General features: G+C 50.8%; 1 protein-coding gene across 1 annotated transcript in view; it reads right to left on the bottom strand.

The window, feature by feature from the left end:
- Positions 1–25,305, bottom strand: part of LOC116974676 (ciliogenesis and planar polarity effector 1-like) — a 105,963-nt gene that overhangs the window by 49,917 nt on the left and 30,741 nt on the right. Inside the window, exons 9-17 of the mRNA XM_033023393.1 lie at positions 24,006–24,162; positions 23,531–23,634; positions 20,189–20,371; positions 19,404–19,644; positions 17,899–18,036; positions 11,757–12,484; positions 8,578–8,789; positions 1,807–1,887; positions 503–658 (exon numbers count right to left, since the gene is read on the bottom strand). Of these exons, the coding sequence (XP_032879284.1) occupies positions 503–658; positions 1,807–1,887; positions 8,578–8,789; positions 11,757–12,484; positions 17,899–18,036; positions 19,404–19,644; positions 20,189–20,371; positions 23,531–23,634; positions 24,006–24,162 (2,000 nt within the window). The remainder of the gene's footprint in view (positions 1–502; positions 659–1,806; positions 1,888–8,577; positions 8,790–11,756; positions 12,485–17,898; positions 18,037–19,403; positions 19,645–20,188; positions 20,372–23,530; positions 23,635–24,005; positions 24,163–25,305) is intronic.

Raw genomic sequence — 25,305 nt, 5'->3', positions numbered from 1 at the left:
GCACTGCTCTCTAGTTGTGGTAGGATGATTCAGTTGCCTGATAGCAGCTGGGAAGAAACTGTCCCTGAATCTGGAGGTGTGCGTTTTCACACTTCTGTACCTTTTGCCCGATGGGAGAGGGGAGAAGAGGGAGTGGCCAGGGTGCGACTGGTCCTTGATTATGCTGCTGGCCTTGCCGAGGCAGCATAAGGTGTAAATTGAGTCAATGGAAGTGAGGTAGGTCTTAGATGGAGCTGTTCCCAAACCAAGGTGCTGCATCCTGATAACTGCCCCAGTGCACACTACCTGCCCCAGTGCATGCACTGCCTGCCACAGTGCATGCACTACCAGCCCCAGTGCATGCACTACATGCCCTAATGAATGCATTAACTGCCTCTAGTGCCTACACTACATGCCCTTGTCAACACATTAACTACCCGTGCACGCACTGTCCAGAATATCCCCACCAATGCCGCATGCTGCAATGCGCAGCTCACTGCCAGCCTCCAGCGCTCTGCCTCACCTGGGGCTCCGCTGTCGTCTGTCGGCTCCGCTCTTAGCAGCTGCTTTACGAGCTGCTCCCCAAAGTCCAGCGCAGCACGCAGGTTGTACAGGTAGAGGTGTGTGTAGAGAATGGCCAGGCTGTACCTGGTCTGCAGATAAACCAGTCTCCTGCCCTCTGCAATAGAAACGCATCAATTACTGCTGTAGAATAGAGGGATCTAGTAGGTATCTAGTTCCCTGAAAATGGAGTCATGGGTTGATCGGGGGTGTAGTAGAGCAGAGGGATCTAGGAGATAGACACAAAGAGCTGGAGTAACTCAGCGGGACAGGCAGCATCTCTGGAGAGAAGGAATGGGTGACGTTTCGTGTCGAGGTCCATCTTCAGACTGGGAGATTTAGGAGTACAGGTACATCTTTCCCTGAAAGTGGCGTCACAGGTAGATAGGGAGTGTGGTAGAGCAGTGGGATCTAGGAATGCAGGTGCAATGTAGTCACAGGTCAAGGCGGCCTTCATCAGTCAGGGTATTGAGTGTAGAAATTGGGACGTTATGTTACAGTTGTGCAAGGCATTGCAGAGGTCACACTCGTTCAGTTTTGGTCATCCTGCTGTAGGAGGGATGCTGTTAAAATGGAAAGAGTGCAAGGAAGATTTACGAGAATGTTTCCAGGACTCGAGGGCCTGAGCTATTGGGAGAGGTTGAGCAGGCTAGGACTTGGCGCAGGAGGCTGAAGGATCATCTTATAGAGGTGTACCATGAGGGGAACATTTGGAGTGAATACACAGTCTTTTATCCAGGATAGGGGAATCAAGAACCAGAGGACACAGGTTTAAGGTGAAAGGGGGAAAAAACTAAAAAGAACCTGGGGGGCAACTTTTTCACACAGAAGTCAGTGGGTTTATGGATCAAGCTGCCGGAGGAGGCAGGTACTATAACAACACTAAAAAGATATTTGGACAGGTACATGGATTGGAAAGGTTTACCGGAATATGGGGAAAATGTGGTTAAATGGGACTAGCTTAGATGGGGCATCTTGGTCAGCATGGATGAATTGGGCCGAAGGGCCTATTTACGTGCGGATGACTCTGTGACTGCCCAATGCTGCAGCTGACATACAGGAAATGTTTGCGGAGAGACAGACGGAACAAGACGGGAAGCAAGGCAGATGGGGAGTGGGTTGGGGGTGAGAAGAGGGTTCTAGTGGGAATGTCCCAGCTCAGATGGGGAGGGGGTTGGGGCAGAGGAGGGTTTCAGTGGGAGTGTCCCATGCTGGAAACAACCATTCTTCCTGAGCCCCAGGGCGGGGAGCAGGCTGTCCACTTACCTCGGCCCCGCTCCTCCAACAGGGCTGCCCTCCAGCTCTGCACCGATTCCAGGTATGCGCCCACCATGAAGCTCTCCTCACCTGCAGGGGGAGACACTGCTGTGAAACACCTGCCCTGTTGCTTGGTATAAGGTGGGCCAGTCGCAGGGCCTATCGAAGGCGGGCAGGTCCGTTCAACACCTGACCGACTACTGCAGGGAGTGAGTCACAGACAGGCCAGCCCATTGGGCAGCTATATGTGGATACCAGAAACTGCTGGCATTTAGTTTAGTTTAGAGATAAAGCGCGTAAACAGGCCCTTCAGCCCACTGAATCCACATCAACCGCCAACCAACAATCCCTGCAGACCAATACTATCCCACACACACTAGGGACAATTTACAATGATACCAAGCCAATTAGCCTACAAACCTACATCTTTGTAGTGGGGGAGATCCTGGAGAAAACCCACGCAAGTCACGGGAGAAGACACAAACTCCATACAAACAGCACCCGTAGTCAGGATCAAACCTGGGTCGCTAGTGCTGTAAGGCAGCAGCTCCATCCGCTGCACCACTTTCCTGTCTATATAACTGCTGGTATATCGACAGGTAGAGTTGAGAGGGAAATGCCACTTGAGTATGACTACACTTGAGTGTGTTTATGTATAAAATGATCAGATCTGTTGGATAACATGCAAAACAGTAATAAAGGCAAATGGGACAAATGCAGGCAAAGGAGATCACCCAAGTCCGTCAATGTGGTTGGCAAGATCATGGTGGGCTGAAGGGCCCTTTTTAGTGCTGTACAGCTATGCCTATACTATATGATGCTGTGCCACCAGTTTCACTTAGGCAGCTTACAATCTTACCGTAGGAACATTGAATCCTCTAACTTACAACCCCCCCCCCCCCCTCATCTGTCGCCACCTATCACTTGTCAGGATTTGTCCCACCCCCTCCTCTCTTCTAGATTTCTCCCCCCCACCAAAAATCTGTTTGAAAAATGGTGCCGACACGAAATGTCACCTATCCATGTTCCCCAGAGATGCTGCCTGACCCGCTGAGATACTCCAGCACTCTGTGCAACGTCACCTATCCATGTTCTCCAGAGATGCTGCCTGGCCCGCTGAGTTACTCCAGCACTCTGTGAAACGTCACCTATCCATGTTCTCCACAGATGCTGCCTGACCCGCTGAGTTACTCCAGCACTGGAGTACAAGAGTCAGGAAGTCATGATGCAGCTCTATAGGCCACATTGGGTGCACTGTGTGCCGTTCTGGTCACCCCAATACAAGGATATGGAGCGTTTGGAGAGGGTGCAGAAGGGGGTTTACCAGAACTATACCTCTATTAGAGGGCATTAGCTACAGGCTAAGATTATTGGACAGACTTAGATTATTTTCTCTGGCGCATCAGAGGTTGAGGGGAGAGCAAATAGAAGTATATAAAATGATGAGAGGCATAGATAAGGTCGACAGTCAGAACCTTTTTCTCGGGGTGGAAATGTCAAATACTAAAAGCATAATTTTAAGATGAGGGGCAAAGTTGAAAGGAGATGTTTACCGTCAAGGTCGGAAATAAGCAGCAACCAGAAGCAGTGAGAGCGAGTATTGGCTGAAGTATGTGAGTCAGAGGGAAAGAAGATTTACAAAGAATGCCAAAGGCCCAGGTTCGAGTCATTTACAAATTAGCCCTAAAGTAGTTGATTAGGTAACAGATAAATAAGTACAGGCGTAGTGGGGCGGCCTTGTTGAGGTGAGTAAAGTGGTGTACAGCTATGCCTATACTATATGATGCTGAGTAAAGTGGTGAGTAAAGTGTGAGTCTTTGGCTCGAGAGTCTTTGGCAAGGACGCTGGGGCAAGGAGGCTACAGTTGATCGAAATATGTGATTTTTGTCCCCTGAAGAAACGGCAGACAAGTTGGTACAGTGTGTTTCCTGCAGGATGTGGGAAGTCAGGGACAAGGCAGGAGCTTCTGCAAACCACACCTGTAGAAATTGTGTCCAGGTGCAGCTCCTGAATAAACGTGTTGGGGAACTGGAGAAGCAGCTGGATGACCTCAGGGCCATCCGGGAAAACGAGAGTTTCCTGGACAAGACCTACAGTGAGGTTGTCACGCCAAGGTTACAGGAAGAGCGAAAGTGGGAGATTGTGAGAAAGAGGAGTAAACATGGAGTGCAGGAGACCCCGGTGGCTGTACCTACTGAAAACAGGTACACCCGCTTGGGAGCAGACAACACGACAAGATTGGTGCTGAGGCTCAACGGGGAAGAGTGACGTCAGGCAGAGCCGTAGTGGTGGGAGACTCCATCGTCAGAGGTGCGGACAGGAGATTCTGCAGCAGCAGGTGAGACTCCAGGATGGTGTGTTACCTCCCTGGTGCCAGGATCCAGGATGTCGCGGAGCAGCTGCATGGCATCCTCAAGAGTCAGTGGCAACAGCTGGAGGTCATTGTGCATGTTGGCACAAATGATATAGGTTAGGAGAGGAAGGAGGTTCTGCAACAAGAACTTATGGAATTGGGTAGAAGACTGAAAAGCAGGACCTGCAGGGTAGTGATCTCAGGATTGCTTCCAGTACCTCGTGCTAGGGAAGGTAAGAATTGGAATGTAGGGGAAATGAATGTGTGGCTGAGGAGTTGGTGCAGGGAGCAGGGATTCAGGTTTCTGGATCATTGGGATCTCTTCCGGGGCAGGGGTGACCTGTACAAAAGGGACGGGTTGCACCTAAACTGGAGGGGGACCAACATCCTAGTGGGAAGGTTTGCGAATGCTACACAGGAGGGTTTAAACTAGATTGGTTGCGGGGTGGGATCTCGTACAGGACAGAGGCACGTGAGAGGCTAGAAGTTGCTATGGAGGGTGGTGTGGGAAAGGTTAGTGGACAGAATAGGCAGGTGAAAGGCGGAGAGCGAGGAAGGAGGGTTGGTTTAAACTGCAAGTATTTTAATGCAAGGGATCTGACGGGTAAGGCAGATGATCTTAGGGCGTGGATAGGTACGAGCGACTGGGACATTGTAGCCATGACTGAAACCTAGTTAAGGGAGGGGCAGGACTGGCAGCTCAATGTTCCCGGGGTACAGGAGCTTCAGGAGAGACACGGGTGAGGGAAAAAGAGGAGAGGGTTGCATTGTTGGTTAAGGAGGATGTCACGGCTGTGGTCAGAGGTGACTACGGACAGTTTGTCAGGTTCTATGGGTGGAGCTGAGGAACAAGAAAGGGATTGTTGGGGGTGTACTACAGACCCCAAAATAGTCAACGGGAATTAGAAGAACAAATGTGCCAGGAGATTGCAGACAGCTGCAGGTCAAATAAGGTTGTTGTAGTAGAGGATTTTAACTTTCCCAATATCGACTGGGAAAATCAAAGCATGAAGGGTTTAGATTGGGTGCAATTCCTCAAAAGTGTTCAGGAGAGTTTTCTTAAGCATCAAGTGGAGGCCCTCACACGTGAGAGGGCAACGCTGGATCTAGTATTGGGAAATTGGGAAGGGCAAGTTAATGAAGTGTGTGTGGAGGAGTCTTTTGGGCCCAGTGACCACAGTTCGATTAGGTTTAAGATAGTTATGGATTGGGACTAAGAGGGTCCACGTGTTAAAATGCTCAACTGGGGTAAGGCCAACTTTGAGGGTATGAGAGAAGGTCTCGCTCAAGTTGACTGGAGCAAGTTATTAGAGGGGAAAGGGGGATGTGGGATGTTTTTAAAGGTATACTGAAGAAAGCTCAGGATGTGTACATCACCGTTAGAGTGAAGGGCAAACCAGGCAAAACATAAGGAAGCTTGGCTGACGAGAAAAATTGAGATGTTATCCAAAAACAAGAAGGATGCATGGGATGCATCAGTAGGCAGCTGGGATCAAGTGCATCTTTGGAGGAGTTTGGGGAACTAAGGGGTAAACTAAAAAAGGAAATCAGAAGGGCAAAAAGGGATCAGGAGATAGCTCTGGCGGGTAGCATTAGGGACAATCCTAAAATATTTTATAAATACATAAGGGGAAAAGGATAACTCGAGAAAGAGTGGGACCTCTCAGGAATCAAAGTGGTCACCTCTGTGTGGAGCTACAGGAGATGGGCAATGTCCTAAATGAGTATTTCTCCTCTGTATTTACCGAGGAGAAAGACAGTAGGACGGAGGAAATTGGAGCAGTCACTGAAAGTGTCATAAGAGCAGTCAGGGTTAATGTTGAAGAAGTACTGAAGGTACTGTCGTGTTTGAAGGTAGACAAATCTCCAGGGCCTGATCTGATATAAACATAGAAACATAGAAAATAGGTGCAGGAGGAGGCCATTCGAGCCAGCACCGGCATTCATTGTGATCATGGCTGATCGTCCCCAATCAATAACCTGTTCCTGCCTTCTCCCCATATCCCTTGATACCACTAGCCCCTAGAGCTCTATCTAACTCTCTCTTAAATCCATCCAGTGACTTGGCCTCCACTGCCCTCTGTGGTAGGGAATTCCACAAATTCACAACTCTCTGGGTGAAAACGTTTTTTCTCACCTCAATCTTAATTGGCCTCTCCTTTATTCCAAGACTGTGGCCCCTGGTTCTGGACTCGCCCAACATTGGGAACATTTTTCCTGCATCTAGCTTGTCCGGTCCTTTTATAATTTTTATAACCGAGGACATTGTGGGAAACTAGAAAGGAAATTGCGGGAGCACTGGTAGAAATTTACGAGTCGTCCTTAAATACAGGAGAGATGCCAGAAAACTGGAGGGTGGCAAATGTTGTGCCTCTTTTCAAGAAGAGCTGCAGGGAAAATGCTGGGAACTATAGGCTGGTGAGGTTAACATCTGTAGTTGGTAAGTTACTGGAGAGTATTCTGAGGGATAGGTTATTCAGGCATTTGGATGGGCAAGGGCTGATTAGGAATAGTCAGCATGGTTTTGTATGTGGGAGGTTGTGTCTCACAAATCTGATTGATTTTTTTGAAGATGCGACCAAAAAGGTTGATGAGGGCAGAGCAGTAGATGTTGCATACATGGACTTTAGTAAGGTGTTTGACATGGTAGGCTGCTCTGGAAGGTTAGATCGCATGGGATCCAAGGAGAGATAGCTGAATGGATAGAAAATTGGCTCCATGGAAGGAAGCAAAGGGTAATGGTTCTTCTTCTTTCGTGTGGCATGCACAGCTTAAAGTTGTAGGACAACTTGTTCTATTTGATCTTCTGTTTGTGCACGTCTAGTTGATTGCATTAGTCGAAACAGGGCGGACCACGTGAAGGTTGCAATCTTCCACCCCAGGGTAATGGTGGAAGGTTGCTTCTCAGACTGGATGCCTGTGACTAATGGTGTGCCTCAGGGTTTGGTGATAGACCTGTTACTGTTTGTCATCCACATCAATGATTTGGATGAGAACATACAGGGCAAGATAAGCAAGTTTGCTGATGATACAGAAGTTAGTGGTTTTGCAGATAGTGAAGATGGTTGTGAACGATTGCAGCAGGATCTTGATCGATTAGCTAGATGGGCAGAGGAATGGTTGATGAAATTTAACAGAGAAATGTGAGGTGTTGCATTTTGGGACGTCGAACAAGGACAGGACCTACACAGTGAATGGTCGGCCTCTGGACAGTGTTGTAGAGCAGAGGGATCTAGGAGTACAGGTGCATGGTTCCTTGAAGGTGGAGTCGCAGGTAGATAAGGTGGTCAAAAAGGCTTTTGGCACTTTGGTCTTCATCAGTCAGAGTATTGAGTATAGAAGTTGGGTGGTTACGTTGCAGTTGTATAAGATGTTGGTGAAACCACATTTAGAATATTATGCTCAGTTCTGGGCACCATGTTATAAAAAATATATTGTCAAGCTTGAAAGGGTTCAGGAAAGATTTACAAGGATGTTGCCAGGACTAGAGGGTGTGAGCTATAGGGAGAGGTTGAGTAGGCTGGGTCTCAATTCCATGGAACGCAAGAGGATGAGGGGAGATCTTATAGAGGTATACAAAATCATGAGAGGAATAGATCAGGTAGATGCATAGTCTTTTGCCCAGAGTAGGAAAATCGAGGAGCAGAGGACATAGGTTCAAGGTGAAGGGAAAAAGATTTAATAGGAATCCGAGGGGTAATTTTTTCACACAAAGGGTGGTGGGTGTATGGAACGAGCTGCCAGAGGAGGTAGTTGAGGCTGGGACTATCCCATCATTTAAGAAACAGTTAGACAAGTGTAGCTGGGACATTGTTGGCCGGTGTGAGTTGGGCCGAAGGGCCCGTTTCCACACTGTATCAGTATGACTCTATTTTTACATAGAGGATGGCGAGTGCCTGGGACGCGCTACCTGGGTGGGCAGATATGATCGTGGTGTTTAAGAAGCTTTAGATAGGCACATGGATATGCAGGGAATGGAGGGATATGGATCATGTGCAGACAAAGCAGATAGGTTTGACTTGGTATCATGTTCGGCACGGACATTGTGGGCCGAAAGGCGTGTTCCTGTACTGTTCTGTCCCATGTGTAGGAAGGAACTGCAGATGCTGGATGCAGAAGGTACAAAATGCCGGAATAACTCAGTGAGACAGGCAGCATCTTTGGATCGAAGGAATGGGTAACATTTCGGGTCAAGATGTTTCAAGATGTCTGAAGGGTCTTGACCTGAAACATCACACATTGCTACTGGACTGGTCCATCTTCTATGTTTGGGCAGATGCTGTAACTGGCGATAGACTAGCCAGGGGACAGGCGTTTAGCCCAAGCATTCCTTCCCTTCCTCTCTGCAGTGTTGCCGGACCTGCTGCCTGCTTCCAGCGTGTATTTACAGGTTGTCTCCTGGCTCTGCTGCTCTATAACTGCCTTACCCTTGAGGGATGTGAGCTGCTGCTGAGGGCCCAGTCTCTCCCCCATCTGCTGCAGAGCTGCCTGAGTCTGGGCAAGGACTGACGTCAGCAGAGCCACCTCCCGTGCCAGCTTCCTCCTGGAGCTGCCTCTGCTCCATTGTGTCGGCAGTGTCCGCAGATGGGAATGGTGCCGCACCACATGTTGGTACAACAGTCGCCACATCGACACCAGCCTGCACCAACCAGAGACAACACAACATCACACAACAATCCCTATCCAACGTTGCCCCCAAACCCCCCTCACCAACCCCTTCCCCCAGGCTCTCGCCAACCCCTTCCCCCAGTCCCTCACCAACCCCTTCCCCCATTCCCTCATCAACCCCTTCCCCCAGTCCCTCACCAACCCCTTCCCCCAGTCCCTCGCCAACCCCTTCCCCCAGTCGTCACCAAATCCTTCCCCCAGTCCATCACCAAACGCTGCCACTAGCCCTGTCTCCCAATCCCTCACCAAACTCTTGCCCCGTCCCAGTCAATCACTAAACCTGTCCCCCAGTCCTGTGTCCCGTCCATCTCCAAACCCCTCCCCCTCAATTTCCAGTCCAAACTCCACCACCAAACCTTTCCCTAAATCATCAGGACAGCAGTGATTCAAGACTGTGTCACACCACCATCTTAGAGTAAGCAGACAAACAGGACCTTTGATTGACCAAGTTGACAAATGAAGGTCTTTGTCTATGGAACGCAGTAACTGCAATGCTGAGAATTATAATCTGCACTCTGTATCTTCCCCTTTGCTCTACCCATTGTAGTTGTGTATAGTCATAGAATCATACAGTACTGCAGCGTAACCTACCCACATAGACCCAGATGCCCCATCTATACTAGTCCCACCTGCCTGCATTTGGTCCATATCCTTCTAAACCGTTCCTACCCACGTACCTGTCCAAATGCCTTTTAAATTCTGTTGTAACACCTACCTCAACTGACAGGTCGTTTCATACACCCACCACCCTCTTGTGAAAAAGTTGCCCCTCAAGTTTCGATTAAATCTTTCCCCTCTAGATCTTCATTCCTCTACCCTGGGTAAAAGACCCTGTGCATTCCGTGTGCGGACGTCGCGCCGACAGACAAGAAGCCGAAGCAAAGAAGCCGAAACCAAAGAACCGAATAGAAACGAGGCCGAAACGCCAATGAACCGAAAGAGTCCGAAGACGAAACGCCTACTAACCGAAATAATGGGACGCCAAAATGCGAACTAACCGAAAGGGCGGGACGCCTAAACGCCAACGAACCGAAAAGCTGCGTCGCCTAAAAGCAAACTTACCGAATGGCCGCTCTGTCGAAACGCAACTTACCCGAAAGGCGGCGTCCACTACAGGCCTATACATGGTTAATTAACTGGTGTATATCATGTATTACATGTATAAATCGTTCTTACATTCGGGAACATGGTTAATTAACTGGTGGCATTATTTCCCTGTCCTAGCGGCCTTTGTTTTAGCCGGTGATTACATCTCTTTCATCCCTCCCTCGCAAAGATGTGGGATTTCAATTTGAGCGCACTTGTTTGAATAGATGCGAGCGGCATGTCCAGCTTCTCTCCTGGGCGCGCAATACACGAAGCCGATGAAATGACACAACTGTCACACCAAAGATAGACACAAAAAGCTGGAGTAACTCAGCTGAAGAGGCAGCATCTCTGGAGAGAAGGAATGGGTGGCGTTTCGGGTCGAGACCCTTCAGACGCACTCTGAAGAATGGTCTCGGCACGAAACGTCACCCATTCCTTCTCTCCAGAGATGCTGCCTGTTTTGTGCGTGGGAGCTTGGGTACGTTCCGCAAACACCGAGACGGTAATAAATAAACAGCGACCGTGGGTGTCAAAGACCAGGGGTCGGAGGGGGGGGGGGATCACCCTGGTGTGGAGGTTGGGGTCCGATGGCGATGAATCGCGGTCAGTGACTGTGGGACGCTCCCGCGGGTGGACACGGAGGAGAGAGAGAAGGGGGAGAGAGAGAAGGGAGAGAGAGCGGGGGGGGGGGGGGGAAGGGGGAGAGAGAGGAGGGAGAGAGAGCGGGGGGGGAGAGAGAAGGGGGAGAGAGAGAGGAGGGAGAGAGAGCGGGGGGGGGGGAGGGGGAGAGAGAGGAGGGAGAGAGAGGTGGGCGAGTGAAGGGAGAGAGAAAAGAGGGGAGAGGAGGAGAGAGAGAAGAGGGGAGAGAGAGGAGGGGAGGGAGGGGAGGGAGAGGAGAGAGAAGGGAGAGAGAGAGAGAGAGAGAGGGGGAGAGAGAGAAGAGGGGAGACGGGAGCGTGGGGTTCATTTTCCCACACAAGCCATAGGTGACTGGGCAATCTGAACCCAAGCACCAAGTTGAAAGCTGCCGAAGGTGTGCATCCCTCGGGACAGCCCCCACTCTCCCACGGCCACCCTCCGCAGGCTGCGGTTCGGGTGGAGCGGAGGTTTGGGACAATGTTCATGCCTTCACAGTGATGTGAGGGACGCGGGGGTCTGGACCAATCGCTGACATGTCCCGCCCCACGGCAACGTCAAGTCTGTTATTGGACTTTTCTGTTGAGTGGCAGTCGGTCCTTTGGCCTGTAGGCGACGCCGCCTTTCGGGTAGGTGGCGTTTCGACTGAGAGGCCATCGGTAAGTTTGCTTTTAGGTAACGCAGCCTTTCGGTTCGTAGGCGTTTAGGCGTCCCGCCCTTTCGGTTAGTTTTCATTTAGGCGTCCCATCATTTCGGTTAGTAGGCGTTTCGTCTTCGGACTCTTTCGGTTCATTGGCGTTTCGGCCTCGTTTCTATTCGGTTCTTTGGCTTCGGCTTCTTTGCTTCGGCCTCTTGTCTGTCAGCGCCGCGTCCGGGTACCGTGCATTCACCCTCATGAACTTATACACCTCAACAAGATCACCCTTCATCCTCCTGCGCTCCAAGGAATAAAGCCCTAGCCTGCCCAACCTCTCCCTATAGCTCGGGCCCTCGAGTCCTGCCAACATCCGCGTAAATCTTCTCTGCACTCTTTTCAACATGATGGCATCCTTCCTACAGCAGGGTGACACAACTGAACACAAACTGCTCGGTACTCAATAATAAACCTGAACCCAAAGCTCAGTGTTTGTCACAACACCCTTGCACAGTGCGTGAAGGGTGTGTGCCAGTGAGTGCTGGTCCTGCGTGTGCTGATCACCGGCCCTGTTCTTACCTGTGTGATGGTGCGTGTGGAGGGCGCAGGGTGTGAGAGGGCAGCTCATGGAGTGAGCGCTTGTCCCCGGCTGCTTGTGATGCAGGCTCTGGGAGCGAGGTGAGGCTGGCGTTCCCAGGGAGGTGAGGGTGGAGGGCGGCTGGCAGAGTGTACACCGTGTTCAGATGTGCAGAGGAGAGCTGGAGCACCTGGAGAGAGCTGAAGAGCGACTGCGAGACTGGTGCTGCCCCCAGCCTCCTGGCCAACAGCAACTTCACCACGCCAGCGCACAGGCACAGCGCATGCGCCAGTGCATGCCTGCGGCCCGAGTCCCAGTGCAGCACCGTCAGGCAGTAGCGCAGCAGCTGCACCGTGCGGTAGATGCCGGGGCTTGTCCTCAGCGCCTTGTCCACCAGCTTGGCCTGCGTGCTGGCTAGCGAGCCGGGCAAACTGGCCGGGGCAAAGGGCAGCAGGCGGGCAAACTGCAGCAGGGCACGAACAGTGTAGTGCAGCAGCAGATCCCTGCCCTCTACCTCCCTTGCCGACACTGCCACGCTCCAAGCCAGCAGCACGCCCCTCTGCAGCTGCCCAAACCTGGCCTCCAGCTGCTCTGCCTGTCCTCCCTGCCGGCCATGCAAGGTGTCGAACATGCTGGCGAATTCCAGCCGGCACTGGTCCACGGCACCGCCATCCCCCGGGCAGTCGGCACGGCACCACGCATCTTCCTCAGAGTCGCCACCTTCATCCGCCTGCAAAGCCAATTACACAGCGGCATCAGGGGACCGAGGCCAGGCCTGACCTAACCTGAGAGTCATGCAGCATGGAAATAGGCCCTTCGGCCCAACTTCTCCATGCCCACCAACATGCCCCATCAAGATAGCCCCATTTGCCCACGCCTGCCACATACCCCACCAAACCTCTCCTGTCCATGTACCTGTCCAAGCATCTTTTAAATGTTGTTATAGTACCTGCCTCAACCACCTCCTCTGGCAGCTCGCTCCATACACCCACCACCCTCTGTGTGATAAGTTGCCACTCAGGTTCCCATTTAATCTTTCCCCCCTCATCTTAAACCCATGTCCTCTGGTTCTTGATTCCTGAGTTAAAGACTCTCTGTATTCACCTTATCTATTCCCCTCATGATTTTAAACACCTCTATAAGATCACCCCTCCCTCATCCTCCTGCGCAGAACAGAATAAAGTCCTAGCCTGCCCAACCTCTCCCTGTAGCTCAACTGCTCGTTCATCTCCAGACAACACAAAACATTCATCTCACGAGGCTCTTGAACTCTGACATTGACATTCGGAGCTCTTGAACTCTGTGATTCTTTAACATCTTTAGAAGCAGAGACAAGTGTGCAGGCACAGAGGGCCAGCGTGAAGTGTAAGCAATGCACCATTTTATCTCCCCTTCCCAATCCCACACTGACCTTCCCATCCTGGGCCTTCTGCATTGCCAGAGTGAGGCCAGACGCAAACTCAGAAAGTATAAGGAGCTTTCTGATGGGATCTATCGCAGGTTATTGAAAGGCACAAGAGGAGATTGTGGGGCCTTGACCAGATCTTTGTATCCTCTCCAGCCACAGGCAAGATTGTGGAGGACAGAAGAATAGCCAAAGTTGTTCCTTTGTGTAAGATCGGAATTAGGGATAATCTATGGAGTTACAGGCCAGTGAGCCTCACATCGATCGGTGTAAAGAAAGCTATTGGAACACATTCTTTGGGCAAGGATTTACTCCCATTTGGAAGAGAACGTAGTTAATCTCGACCCGAAACGTCGCCTATTCCTTCTCTCCATAGATGCCGCCTCACCCGCTGAGTTTCTCCAGCATATTGTGTCTACCTCCGAGTCAACATGGCTTTGTACATGGCAGGTCGTGTCTTCCAAACTTGATCGAATATTTGAGGAGATGACGAAAGTGATGTTGTCTACATGGATTTTAGTAAGGCATTTAATAACATTAAGATAGACACAAAATGCTGGAGTAACTCAGCAGGACAGGCAGCATTTCTGGATAGAAGGAATGGGTGAGCAAATGGTTTCGGGTTGAGACCCTTCTTCAGACTGAGAGTCGGGGGAGAGGGAGACACAGAGATATGGAAGGGTAAGGTGTGAAAACAATACATCAAATGGGACGCAGCTCAAGGAAAATGTAGAACAGATTGTTAGCTAGAAGCAGACAACGAAGCATACAAAGATACAATTTAATTTGGCAGACAGTCAGACTGGTCGGGGAACTAGGGGGGGGGGAGGAATGGAGAGAGAGAAATCAATGTTCATGCCGCTGGGTTACAAGCTGTCCAAGCAAAACATGAGATGTTACTCCTCCAATTTGTGTTGGGCCTCACTCAGACAGTGGAGGAGGCCCAGGTCAGTGTGGGTGGAAAGAACTGCAGATGCTAGTTTCAATCGAAGGTAGACGCAAAATGCTGCAGTAACAGTGGGACAGATAGCATCTCTGGAGAGAAGGAATGGATGATGTTTCAAGTCAAGACCCTTCTTCACACTGATGTCAGATGTAGGCAGAGGCAGTAAGACTGGTGGGAGAACTGGGAAGGGGGGGGGGGGGTTGGAGAAAGTGACAAAGCAAGGGCTACTTGAAGTTAGAGAAGTCAATATTCATACCACTGGTGTAAGCTGCCCAAGCGAAATATGAGGTGCTGTTCCTCCAATTTGCGCTGGGCCTCACCCTGACAATGGAGGAGGCCCTGGACAGAAAGGTCAGTGTGGGAATGGGAGGGGGAGTTAAAGTGTTGAGCAACCGGGAGATCAGTTAGATCTAGGCGGACTGAGCGGAGGTGATCAGCGAAACGATCGCCGAGCCTGCGCTTTGTCGCGCTGATATACAGGAGTTGACACCTGGAACAGCGGATGCAGTAGATGAGGTTGGAGGAGGTGCAAGTGAACCTCTGCCTCACCCGAAAATACTGTTGGGGTCCTTGGATGGAGTCGAGGGGGGAGGTATAGGAACAGGTGATGCATCCCATGCGGTTGCCTGGGGAGGGGGTGGTTAGTGTGGGAATGGAGGATTTGACCAGGGAGTTGCGGAGGGAACGGTCTATGCTGAAAGTGGAAAGGGGTGGAGATGGGAAGATGTGGTTAGTAGTGGGAAATCGTTGGAGGTGGCAAAAACGTCGGAGGATTATATGCTGTCAGTGACGGCTGATGAGGTGGAAGGCGAGGACAAGGGGGACTCTGTCCTTGTTTCGAATGGGGGGAGGGGGAGCAAGAGCAGAACTGCTGGATATTGAGGAGACCCAAGTGAGCGCCTCATCTATAATGGACGAGGGGAACCCCCGTTCCCCAAAGAATGAGGACATCTCCAACGACCTGGTATGGAACACCTCATCTTGGGCACAGATGTGGCGTAGACGGAGGAATTGGGAGTAGGAGATAGAATCTTTACAGGAAGCAGGGTGGGAAAAAGTGTAGTCCAGATGCTATGGGACTCAGAGAGTTTATAATAGATGTCAGTCGATAGTCTGTCTCCTGTGATGGAGACGGTGGGATCTAGAAACGGTAGGGAGATGTCGGAGATGGTCCAAGTGAATTTGAATGCAGGATGGAAATTAGTCATGAAGTTAATGAAGTCAGTAGCCCATGCTTCCCCTCTCTCTCTCTATCCCCTCCCCCAACCCAGCTCTCCGACCAGTCTTACTGTCTCCAACTACATTTTATCTCTGTATCGCCCACTCCCCTGACATCCGTCTGAAGAAGGGTCTCGACCCGAAACGTCCACCCATTCCTTCTGTCCAGAGATGCTGCCTGTCCCGCTGAGTTACTCTAGCATTTGGTGTCTAAGGACAGTAAGGGAATGGGAGGGGAAATTAAAGTGTTTAGCAACCGGGAGATCGTGTAGGTTTAGGCCGACTGAGCAGAGATTTTATTGAAGACAATTAAGATGCATGGATTTGTTACTTGGTGACTTCAAAATCAACAGAGAATTGGTCATATGGATTCTGAACTGGCTAAATGATCACAAAGGCTTGTGATGGAAGGAAAATATCCTGGCTGGATGTCCGTGAGCAGAGGAGCTTCGCAGGCAGAGTCAGCACAGCAAGGCAGTTGGTGGATTTGGTGGAGAAGAAATAGTGTAAGTGTATCCCGGTTTTATGCACGGTTGATATTTGTGACGTTATGAGTTTAATGATGGGTTCGATGTTGAAGATAGGATATGAGTGTTTAGCATTTGTTAGATTGAATTAATCAGCACTTTCCTTTATTTTGTACATACTGGCAGGCACGGAAATCGCTATCAAAACACGGGGGGGGGACACAATTTCTTGGCGGGCCACGCGCACGCACGCACACACGCGAGGCATCGGCCGTGGGCCCTGTGGACGGTAACATCCGGAGCTGACCTGGTTGGTGACGGACTCCGAACTCCAGCAACAACAGCTTCGTCCGCCCCGAATCATGGGGCTTGAATCAGCCCGTTGGCGGGGCTTTTCATCGGCCGGCGGGGGCTTCAACATCGGGAGCCTCGATCGCCTCGATGCAACAGTTTGATTTTAAGCCGTGCAGGGAGCTGAAAGGCCCCGTGAACGGGCCGATTCAGCCCTTAGAAAGCGGCTGATAAAGTCCGGATTACAAAACACAGGGGGGGATTGTCCCTCACATCTCAAAGCATGGGGGGACGGGTACCCCCCACCCCGGGATTTCCGCCCATGGATACTGGTAGCATAGGTGGTGAGAGCAGCTATTGGGGGTAGTTTAAGGAAGCCAGAACCAACTGTTGAGTCTTCCCGAGGTGTTGTGGGCATAACTCAACGAAACACCAGTGAAGGGAGGTGCCCACTTGATAACCTCAATGATATATTTACATCTACACCATCAGGTTTTTTTTAATGTGCTTGTTAACTTGCATTTGGAGTTAGTTACTGTCCTTAGCATAAGTTGGTATCATCAATTTAGATTGGCTTTGGGCTTTATTTTCTTGGTTGAGCACTTATCCTGGTATTATAGCACAAGTACTTGTAATTTGAGGTGCTGTTCCTCAAATTTGCATTGGGCCTTACTCTTTGACAGTGGAGGAGACATATAGTAGGACAGAAATGTCAGTATGGGAATGGGAGGGGGAGTTGAAGTGATTAGCAACTGGGAGATCGTTTAGTTGGACTGAGCAGAGATTTTATTGAAGAAGATTCAGATACATGGTGACTTCAACATTAAAAGTGACTTGGTCATTGTATTCATAAAAATGGCTTACTGATAGACAATATTCAGGATGGAGGTCTGTGACCAGTGGAGTTCTACTGGGATCATAGAAACATAGAAAATCGGTGCAGGAGTAGGCCATTCGGCCCTTCGAGCCTGCACCGCCATTCAATATGATCATGGCTGATCATCCAACTCAGTATCCTGTACCTGCCTTCTCTCCATACCCCCTGATCCCTTTAGCCACAAGGGCCACATCTAACTCCCTCAATGGATCATAACCGTTGACACCCATATTTATCAAGAATCTGTCTATCTCCATCTTAAAAATATCCATTGACTCGGCCTCCAAAGCCGTCTCTGGCAATGAATCCAACAGATTCACCACCAGCTGACTAACAAAATTCCTCCTCATCTCCTTTCTAAAGGAACGTCCTTTTATTCTGAGACTGTGGCCTCTGGTCCTAGACACCAAAGATCCTATAGCAAGCAAGATAGATCACTCGACGAAAAAGACGCAGTACGGTCATGGGCAGATTCATGGGTAATTTTCGGCCCCATTTCCGTAACCGGCTTCCGTCTCCGCACCAAAGATCCCATAGCGGAGATCACTAGTGCGGAGACGGAAGCCGGTTACGGAAACATCCTCGTAAAAATTCTTTAGTAAAAATCTTTCCCTCATTTTCAGAATTATAATTTATTAACACAAACTGTTCCCCTGCAACGTTGATTACACTGCGAGTCAGGTCGGGTTACTGAAATGGATGAAAAAAAGGCCCATGTTCCGCTCCGTTGCGTACTACACGTCAGCCCATTGCATTTAGAAGGAGTGGTCTATCTTGCTCCGCTATGGGATCTTTGCTAGCCTCTCCCACTAGTGGAACCATCCTGTCCACATCCACTGTGCCCAGTGGAGAGTAACAGCTCACACTCCATGCAGCAATGTTAACCATGTAGATATAACACCAGGCGCTGGAGCAGATGCCAGCTTCACCTCCTCTGTACCTCATCGCCCTCTGTCCTGTGGTCCTTTAGGAAGGGAGGGGGTGGACAGGCGGCCGGCTCCGGCTGCGGTCCCCAGCCCTGCAGCACGCTTCTCCTCAGGGATGCCATGGGTGTTAGTCGGCACTTCAGATCGGCCCCCTGCAAACAGAACAGCCTAGGTCACCGCAGCCCCTACGTGCAGCTCAAACACCAGCCGTTCGGGTAGTGCAGATGGGAGCCTGGTTACAGACGCTCTGGTAAGTCATGCAGTGAAACGACTGATGCAGTGTAACCCCGAGCAGTGGGAGGTCACACACCTCATGCGTAGCAGGGCAAGAACACCCACAAGTAGGCACATGGAACTACAGATGCTGGAATCTGGAGCAAAACACAGAGTGCTGGAGTAACTCAGCGGGACAGGCAGCATCTGTGGAGAACATGGATAGGTGACGTTTCACAGAGTGCTGGAGTAACTCAGCGGGTCAGGCAGCATCTCTGGAGAACATGGATAGGTGACGTTTCACAGAGTGCTGGAGTAACTCAGCGGGTCAGGCAGCATCTGTGGAGAACATGGATAGGTGATGTTTCACAGAGTGCTGGAGTAACTCAGTGGGTCAGGCAGCATCTCTGGAGAAAATGGATAGGTGACGTTTTACCTCGATGAATTTGTTCATAAGTTATAGGAGCAGACTTAGGTCATTCGGCCCATCGTCCACTCCACCATCAAACCAGGCATTGATAGGATCCCGATCTTAGTTAAGTTTAGTTTAGTTTAGAGATGCAGCGTGGAAACAGGCCCTTCGGCCCACTGGGTCCGTGCTGAGCACCCATCATCGGTTCACATTGGTTCCATCTTATCCCACTTTCTCATCCACTTTTCACACACTAGCGGCAATTAACAGAGGGCCAATTAGCCGACAAACCCACACGTTCACAGGGAGAACGTGCAAACTCTGCACAGACAGCACCTGAGGTCAGGATTGAAACGGGGTCTGCGGCGCTGTGAGGTATTGGCCCTACCCGCTGTTCCATTGGTTCTGCCATCCTGGGCTGGACACAGCATCCTGTTTCATAGGTTTGCTAGCACTGGGAGGCACAGCGGTAGAGTTGCTGCCTTATAGCGCTGGAGTTTCAGATTCGATCCTGACTACAGGCGCTGTCTGCACGGAGTTTGTACGTTCTCCCCGTGACCGCGTAGGTTTTCTCCAAGATCTTTGGTTTCCTCAAACACTCCAAAGACTTACAGGTTTGTAGGTTAATTGGGTTGGTGTAAATGTAAAATTGTCCCTAGTGTGTGCAGGATAATGCGGAGATCACTGGTCGGCGCGGACTGGGTGGGCTGAAGGGCCTGTTTCTCTAAAGTAAAGTACATGCGTACATGCTGATGTGGAGTCAGCCCAGGTGGATGCATTGCTCCAGCGGGTCGCATCACTGTGGCATTACCGCAGCGTGCCACCTCTGTACGGGGTGTGCGCATTGCTCGTGCGGGGTGCCCGCGGTGTGCCCGCGGTGTGCCCCGTCTGTACCTGGCTCAGCAGCAGGTTGTAAACATCCTCGAGGCCCTGCGTCACCTCCAGCAGCAAGGACTTGAGAAGAGAAGAGGCGGAAACGTGCTCTGCAAACCGCAGCACTGTAAACATGTAACCATCAGACACGATGAGGCAGGGGAGGTAGGGGTGGGCTGCCACAGAGAAGCGCTGTCTCAGGGGGTCACTCTCCGAGGCGGGCGAGCCAGCAGACTGTGTACGGTCCGTATCCAGAGGCTGCCTGCAAAAACAGCAGCAATATTAACAAATGCAAGCTCCGTCCCGGGGTACAGCTCCCTCTGCACTCTCCTCCATCACGGCACTGGCCTCTACTCCCTGCAGTGTAGAAGGATGAGGGAGGACCTCATTGAAACTTAATGAATAGTGAAAGGCCTGGATAGAGTGGATTTGGAGCAGAGTTAGGCCATTCGACCCATCAAGTCTACTCCGCCATTCAAACATGGCTGATCTATCTCTCTCTCCTAACCCCATTCTCCTGGCTTCTCCCCTTACACCCGTACTAATCAAATCCACTCTATCCAGGCCTTTCACTATTCAGTAAGTTTCAATGAGGTGCCCCCTCATCCTTGTAAACTTTAGTGAGTAGATGCCCAGTGTTTTCAAACGCTCCTCATATGTTAACCCACTCATTCCTGGGATCATTCTGGTAACATGTGTCTTGATCACACCATGAACAGATCTCCCCCCTCCCCTGCCTACGACAGGCTCCTCTCAGAGATGGAACGAGCGGTCAGCGTGTGATGGGGACCCAGCTACATACATACCTGTACATGATCAGTGGATGGAGAGGGATGAATTCCGCTGGACCAAACTCCACGGAGCAGCCAGAGGTGGTGAGCGTCACCAGCTCGCCGAGACGGGACAGCATCAGCAAGGCTCCGCGTTTCAGCATGCACGCCAGGAAGAGGCCGTCTGGGGTCCAGCTCACCCCAGCCACCCAGTAGGACCTGCAGGTGGAGCCAGCACAGAGACATCAGCATCACTCATGGAGCCATAGAGTCATAGCCAGAGTTATAGAGTCATAGTCATAGAGCCATAGCCATAGTGTCATAGAGTCATCTATACTATCTCCGGACATCTATACGCGCTTTAGTCCGGAAGTCGCGCTTGAGTCTGGAAGTCGCGCTTGAGTCCGGAAGTCACGCTTGAGTCCGGAAGTCGAGCTTGAGTCCAGAGGTCCACAAGCCGTGAAGGGGAAGGGCAAGGGGCGAGTGGGGGGGGGGTCTGAGGCGAGGAGAGGGGAACCCGTGAGCCGCGCCTGCGTAGTTGGGGGCTATGCGTGAGTGGTGGAATATTGGAATTGGTGGAGGTGGTATATTGCATTGGGGGACCAGGCCTCCCATGTGAGAATGGGACCCAACGGGTCCCACTTAGTCTAGTAGAGTCATAGCCCTAGAGTCATAGTGTCATAGCCATAGTCATAGAGTCTCAGTGTCATAGCCATAGTCATAGGCTCATAAGAGTCATAGAGCCATAGCCATAGTCAGAGTCATAGAGCCATGGAGCCTAGGAGTCATAGGGTTATACAGTGGGGAAACAGGCCCTTCTGCCCAACTTGCCCGCGTCGACCAACATGTCCCATTTACACTAGTCCCAACTGCCTGCGCCCCCCCCCCCCCCCACCTTAAACCCATGTCCTGTGGTTGTCAATTCCCCTACTCTGGGCATGAGACTCTGTGTGTCTCTCCCATCTATTCCTCTATGATTTTCTACATTAGCCTTTTAGCCCATAACATTACGGCAGCAGGGTGGCACAACAGTGGAGCTGCTGCCTTACAGCGCTAGAGAGCTGAATTTGATCCTGGGTGATGGGTGATGTCTGTATTGAGTTTGTATGTCCTCCCTTTAACAGCGTGGGTTTTCTCCAGGGACTCCAGTTTCCTCCCACACTCCAAAGACGTGTGGATTTGGAGGTTAACTAGCTTCTGTAAATTGTAAATTTCCCCGAGTGTGTAGCTTAGTGCTAGTATACAGGGTGATTGCTAGCTGGCACGGACTCGGTGGGCCATAGGTCTGTTTCCACCTTGTATCTCTAAAGCCTAAAGATAGAGTAGATAGCCAGAACCTTTTCCCAGGGTGGAAATGTCAAAGACTAGAGAGCGCAGGTTTAAGGTGAAAGAGGCAAAGTTTAAAGGAGATGTTCAGGGCAAGTTTGTTTTACACAGAGGGAGGTGGGAGCTTGGAACATGCTGCCAGGGGTGGTAGTGAAGGCAGATATGATAGTGGTGTTTAAGAGGCTTTTATACAGGCACATGGATATGCAAGGAACGGAGGGATATGGATCACATGCAGACAGAGGAGATCAGTTTAATGGCAATTGTGTTAGGCACGGACATTGCGGGCCGAAGTGGCTGCTCCAGTGCTGTACAACTCTCTGACCATATTCCCCCTCCCACCTATTCCACATGTCAGCGGTCCACATCCTCCTGGCCTCCCCTCACATTACAGCGACACCCTGGCGGTGTTACAGCCACAGGCATGCTGTGGTGCTGGTGGTGTGGGGTGAGGTGGTGCTGAGGCTGATTCAGGAGCGCTGGGAGAGCAGTCTGCTCCATCCCTACCTCAGCACCTCCTTCATTGAGCCCAGTCTCACTGCGCCCACACTGGGCAGGGCACAGGGTGAGGTGTGGCAGTGCCAGTGTGCCCACCCCTCACATACCTGGTACACTCTCACCCACACTGGGCAAGGACACACTGGCAGTGGTCCCACTCCTCACCTACTTGGTACACCACACTCTCCTGCACTGGGCAGGGCACAGGGTGAGGTGTGGGCAGTGCCAATGGTCCCATCCCTCACCTACCTGATGCACCAGGCTCACCCACATTGGGCAGGGTACATAGAATTACATAGATTACATAGAAACTAGGTGCAGGAGGAGGCCATTCGGCCCTTCGAGCCAGCACCGCCATTCATTGTGATCATGGCTGATCGTCCCCTATCAATAACCTGTGCCTGCCTTCTCCCCATATACCTTGACTCTACTATTCCCTAGAGCTCTATCTAACTCTCTCTTAAATCCATCCAGTGACTTGGCCTCCACTGCCCTCTGTGGCAAAGAATTCCATAAATTCACAACTCTCTGGGTTAAAAAGTTTTTTCTCACCTCAGTCTTAAATGACCTCCCCTTTATTCTAAGACTGTGGCCCCCTGGTTCTGGACTCGCCCAACATTGGGAACATTTTTCCTGCCATTTATAATTTTATATGTCCAGTCCAGTCCATTTATAATTTTATATGTTTCTATAAGATTCCCCTCATCCTTCTAAACTCCAGTGATTACAAGCCTAGTCTTTTCAATCTTTCCTCATATGACAGTCCCGCCATCCCAGGGATCAATCTCGTGAACCTACGCTGCACTGCTTCAATCACAAGGATGTCCTTCCTCAAATTAGGAGACCAAAACTGTACACAATACTCCAGATGTGGTCTCACCAGAGCACTTTTACAATTGCAGAAGAACCTCTTTACTCCTATACTGAAATCTTCTTGTTATGAAGGCCAACATTCCATTAGCTTTCTTCACTGCCTGCTGTACCTGTAAGCCAACTTTCAGTGACCGGTGTACAAGGACACCCAGGTCTCGCTGCACCTCCCCCTTACCTAACCTAACCCCATTGAGATAATAATCTGCCCCCTTGTTTTTGCCGCCAAAGTGGATAACCTCACATTGATCTATATTATACTGCATCTGCCACACATCTGCCCACTCACTCAACCTGTCCAGGTCACCCTGCAACCTCCTAATATCCTCTTCACAGTTCACACTGACACCCAGCTTTGTGTCATCCGCAAACTTGCTAGTGTTGCTCCTAATTCCTTCTTACAAATCATTAATATATATGGTAAACAGTTGCGGCTCCAACACCGAGCCTTGCAGCGCTCGACTCGCCACTGCCTGCCATTCTGAAAAGGACCCGTTCACTCCTACTCTTCTGTCTGCCAACCAATTTTCTATCCATGTCAATACCCTACCCCCAATACCATGCGCTCTAATTTTAGTCACCAGTCTCCCGTGCGGGACCTTATCAAAGGCTTTCCGAAAGTCTAGATACACTACATCCACTGGAGAGTTGTGGGCAGTGCCAGTGGTCCCATCCCTCACCTACCTGGCAGACGAGGCTGGCACAGGGCGGGCGGTGCTGCCACATCCCTGCAGACTGGTCGACACAGTCACACAACTCATTGGCTTCACAAACAGCACCTGGGTGGCCTGTGAACAGGAGAGACGACAGGCAGTGGGCAGCGGTAACCCCGACACCAGCTCCGGGGCTGTGTACTCACACTCACACACACAGGCGTGCAGACACGCACGCACACACACATACACTCGGACACACATACACACACACACACACACACTCGTGTACACACACACACTCATACACACACACATACAGGCATGCAGACACGCATGCACACACTCATACACGCACAAACACCCACTCATACGCACACACACACTTATGCACTCACTCACACACAATCATACACACACACACACACAACCATGCACACACTCAGACTCACAGACACATACATACAGAGTGCTGTTGAGCAGGAGCGTGGGCATGGAGAGGGTACCTTGGGGTTGATCTGATTGATAGCCAGGGCAAGGAGTGAGCCGTCGGTGGTGAACGCTGCCAGCAGTGCCCCTCGTGACTTCACCGGTTGGCAGGCGGGGACCAGCTCCCCCAGAAGCTGCGTCTGTGTCGCCCACTGCACCCGCAACGGGGCCGCCCTGGAAGGAAGGAGGCAGGCGTGACCCAGGGGCACACACACACACAATTGTGAACACGCACTTACACACGTAGAACGTGCAACAGTACAGCACAGGAACAGGTTGTTCGGCCCACATGTCTGTGCCAACATGATGCCAAGACCAACTCTTATCTGCCTGCACATATCAATATCTCTCCATTCCCTGCATATCCATGTGCCTATCCAAAAGTTTCTTAAACACCACTATCGTATCTGCTTCCACCACCATCCCTGGCACCATGTAGCAGGCTCCCACCGCCTTCTGTGTAAAAAATGTACCCCACGCATCTCCTTTAAACTTTGCCCCTCTCACCTTAAATTTGTGCACTCTAGAACTTGATTTTCCCACCCTGGGAAAAAGGGTCTGACTGTCTACCCTATCTATGCCTCAGAATTTTATATACGTCTATCAGATCTCCCCTCAGCCTCCGGCGTACCAGAGAAAGCAATCTAATGGGGCTGTCCCACTGTAGGAGCTAATTCAAGAGTTCTCCCGAGTTTCCCCTGATTCGAACTCTGAGAATTACAGTAATAGCCGCTCGTAGGTACTCGGGGCTCTCGTGGACATTTTTCACCATTTTGAAAAATCTTCACGAGTCTTCCGGAGCTTACCGTGTTTCCCGAGTACCTGCCATTAGCGTTACGAGCCGCAAAGAGACGTCCCGAGCTCCGATGTACCCGCTACGTACATTCTACGTGCTTCCATGAGTTGATTTTTTTTTCACTCGGGAGAGCTCTTGAGTTAGCTCGTACAATGGGACAGGCCCATTAGTCTGTCCAACCCCTTCTTGTAGTTAATACCCTCTAATCCAGACACCAGTCTGAAGAAGGGTCTCGACCAGAAATGTCACCTATTCCTTCTCTCCAGAGATGCTGCCTGTCCCGCTGAGTTACTCCAGCTTTTTGTGTCTATCTATCATTCTAGTAAACCTCCTCTGCACCCTCTCCAAAATCTCCATATCTATATTACTAAATCTCTGATCTTGACCGCTTTTGGCCAACTGTGCTGCGATTTCCGAGAGAAAGCCGCCACCTACGGCCGTCATTTTTGGCCACCTCGCTCCGAGCCCCCCTCCGCCATATGAGTGCGGAGGATTTTTTCCGTCGATTAAAAATGAGAGAG

The sequence above is a fragment of the Amblyraja radiata genome, chromosome 6, assembly GCF_010909765.2.
Source record: "Amblyraja radiata isolate CabotCenter1 chromosome 6, sAmbRad1.1.pri, whole genome shotgun sequence".
In the NCBI taxonomy this organism is placed as follows: domain Eukaryota; kingdom Metazoa; phylum Chordata; class Chondrichthyes; order Rajiformes; family Rajidae; genus Amblyraja; species Amblyraja radiata.
Note: the sequence above shows the minus strand (reverse complement) of the source record. Positions and strands in the feature narration are given on the sequence as shown.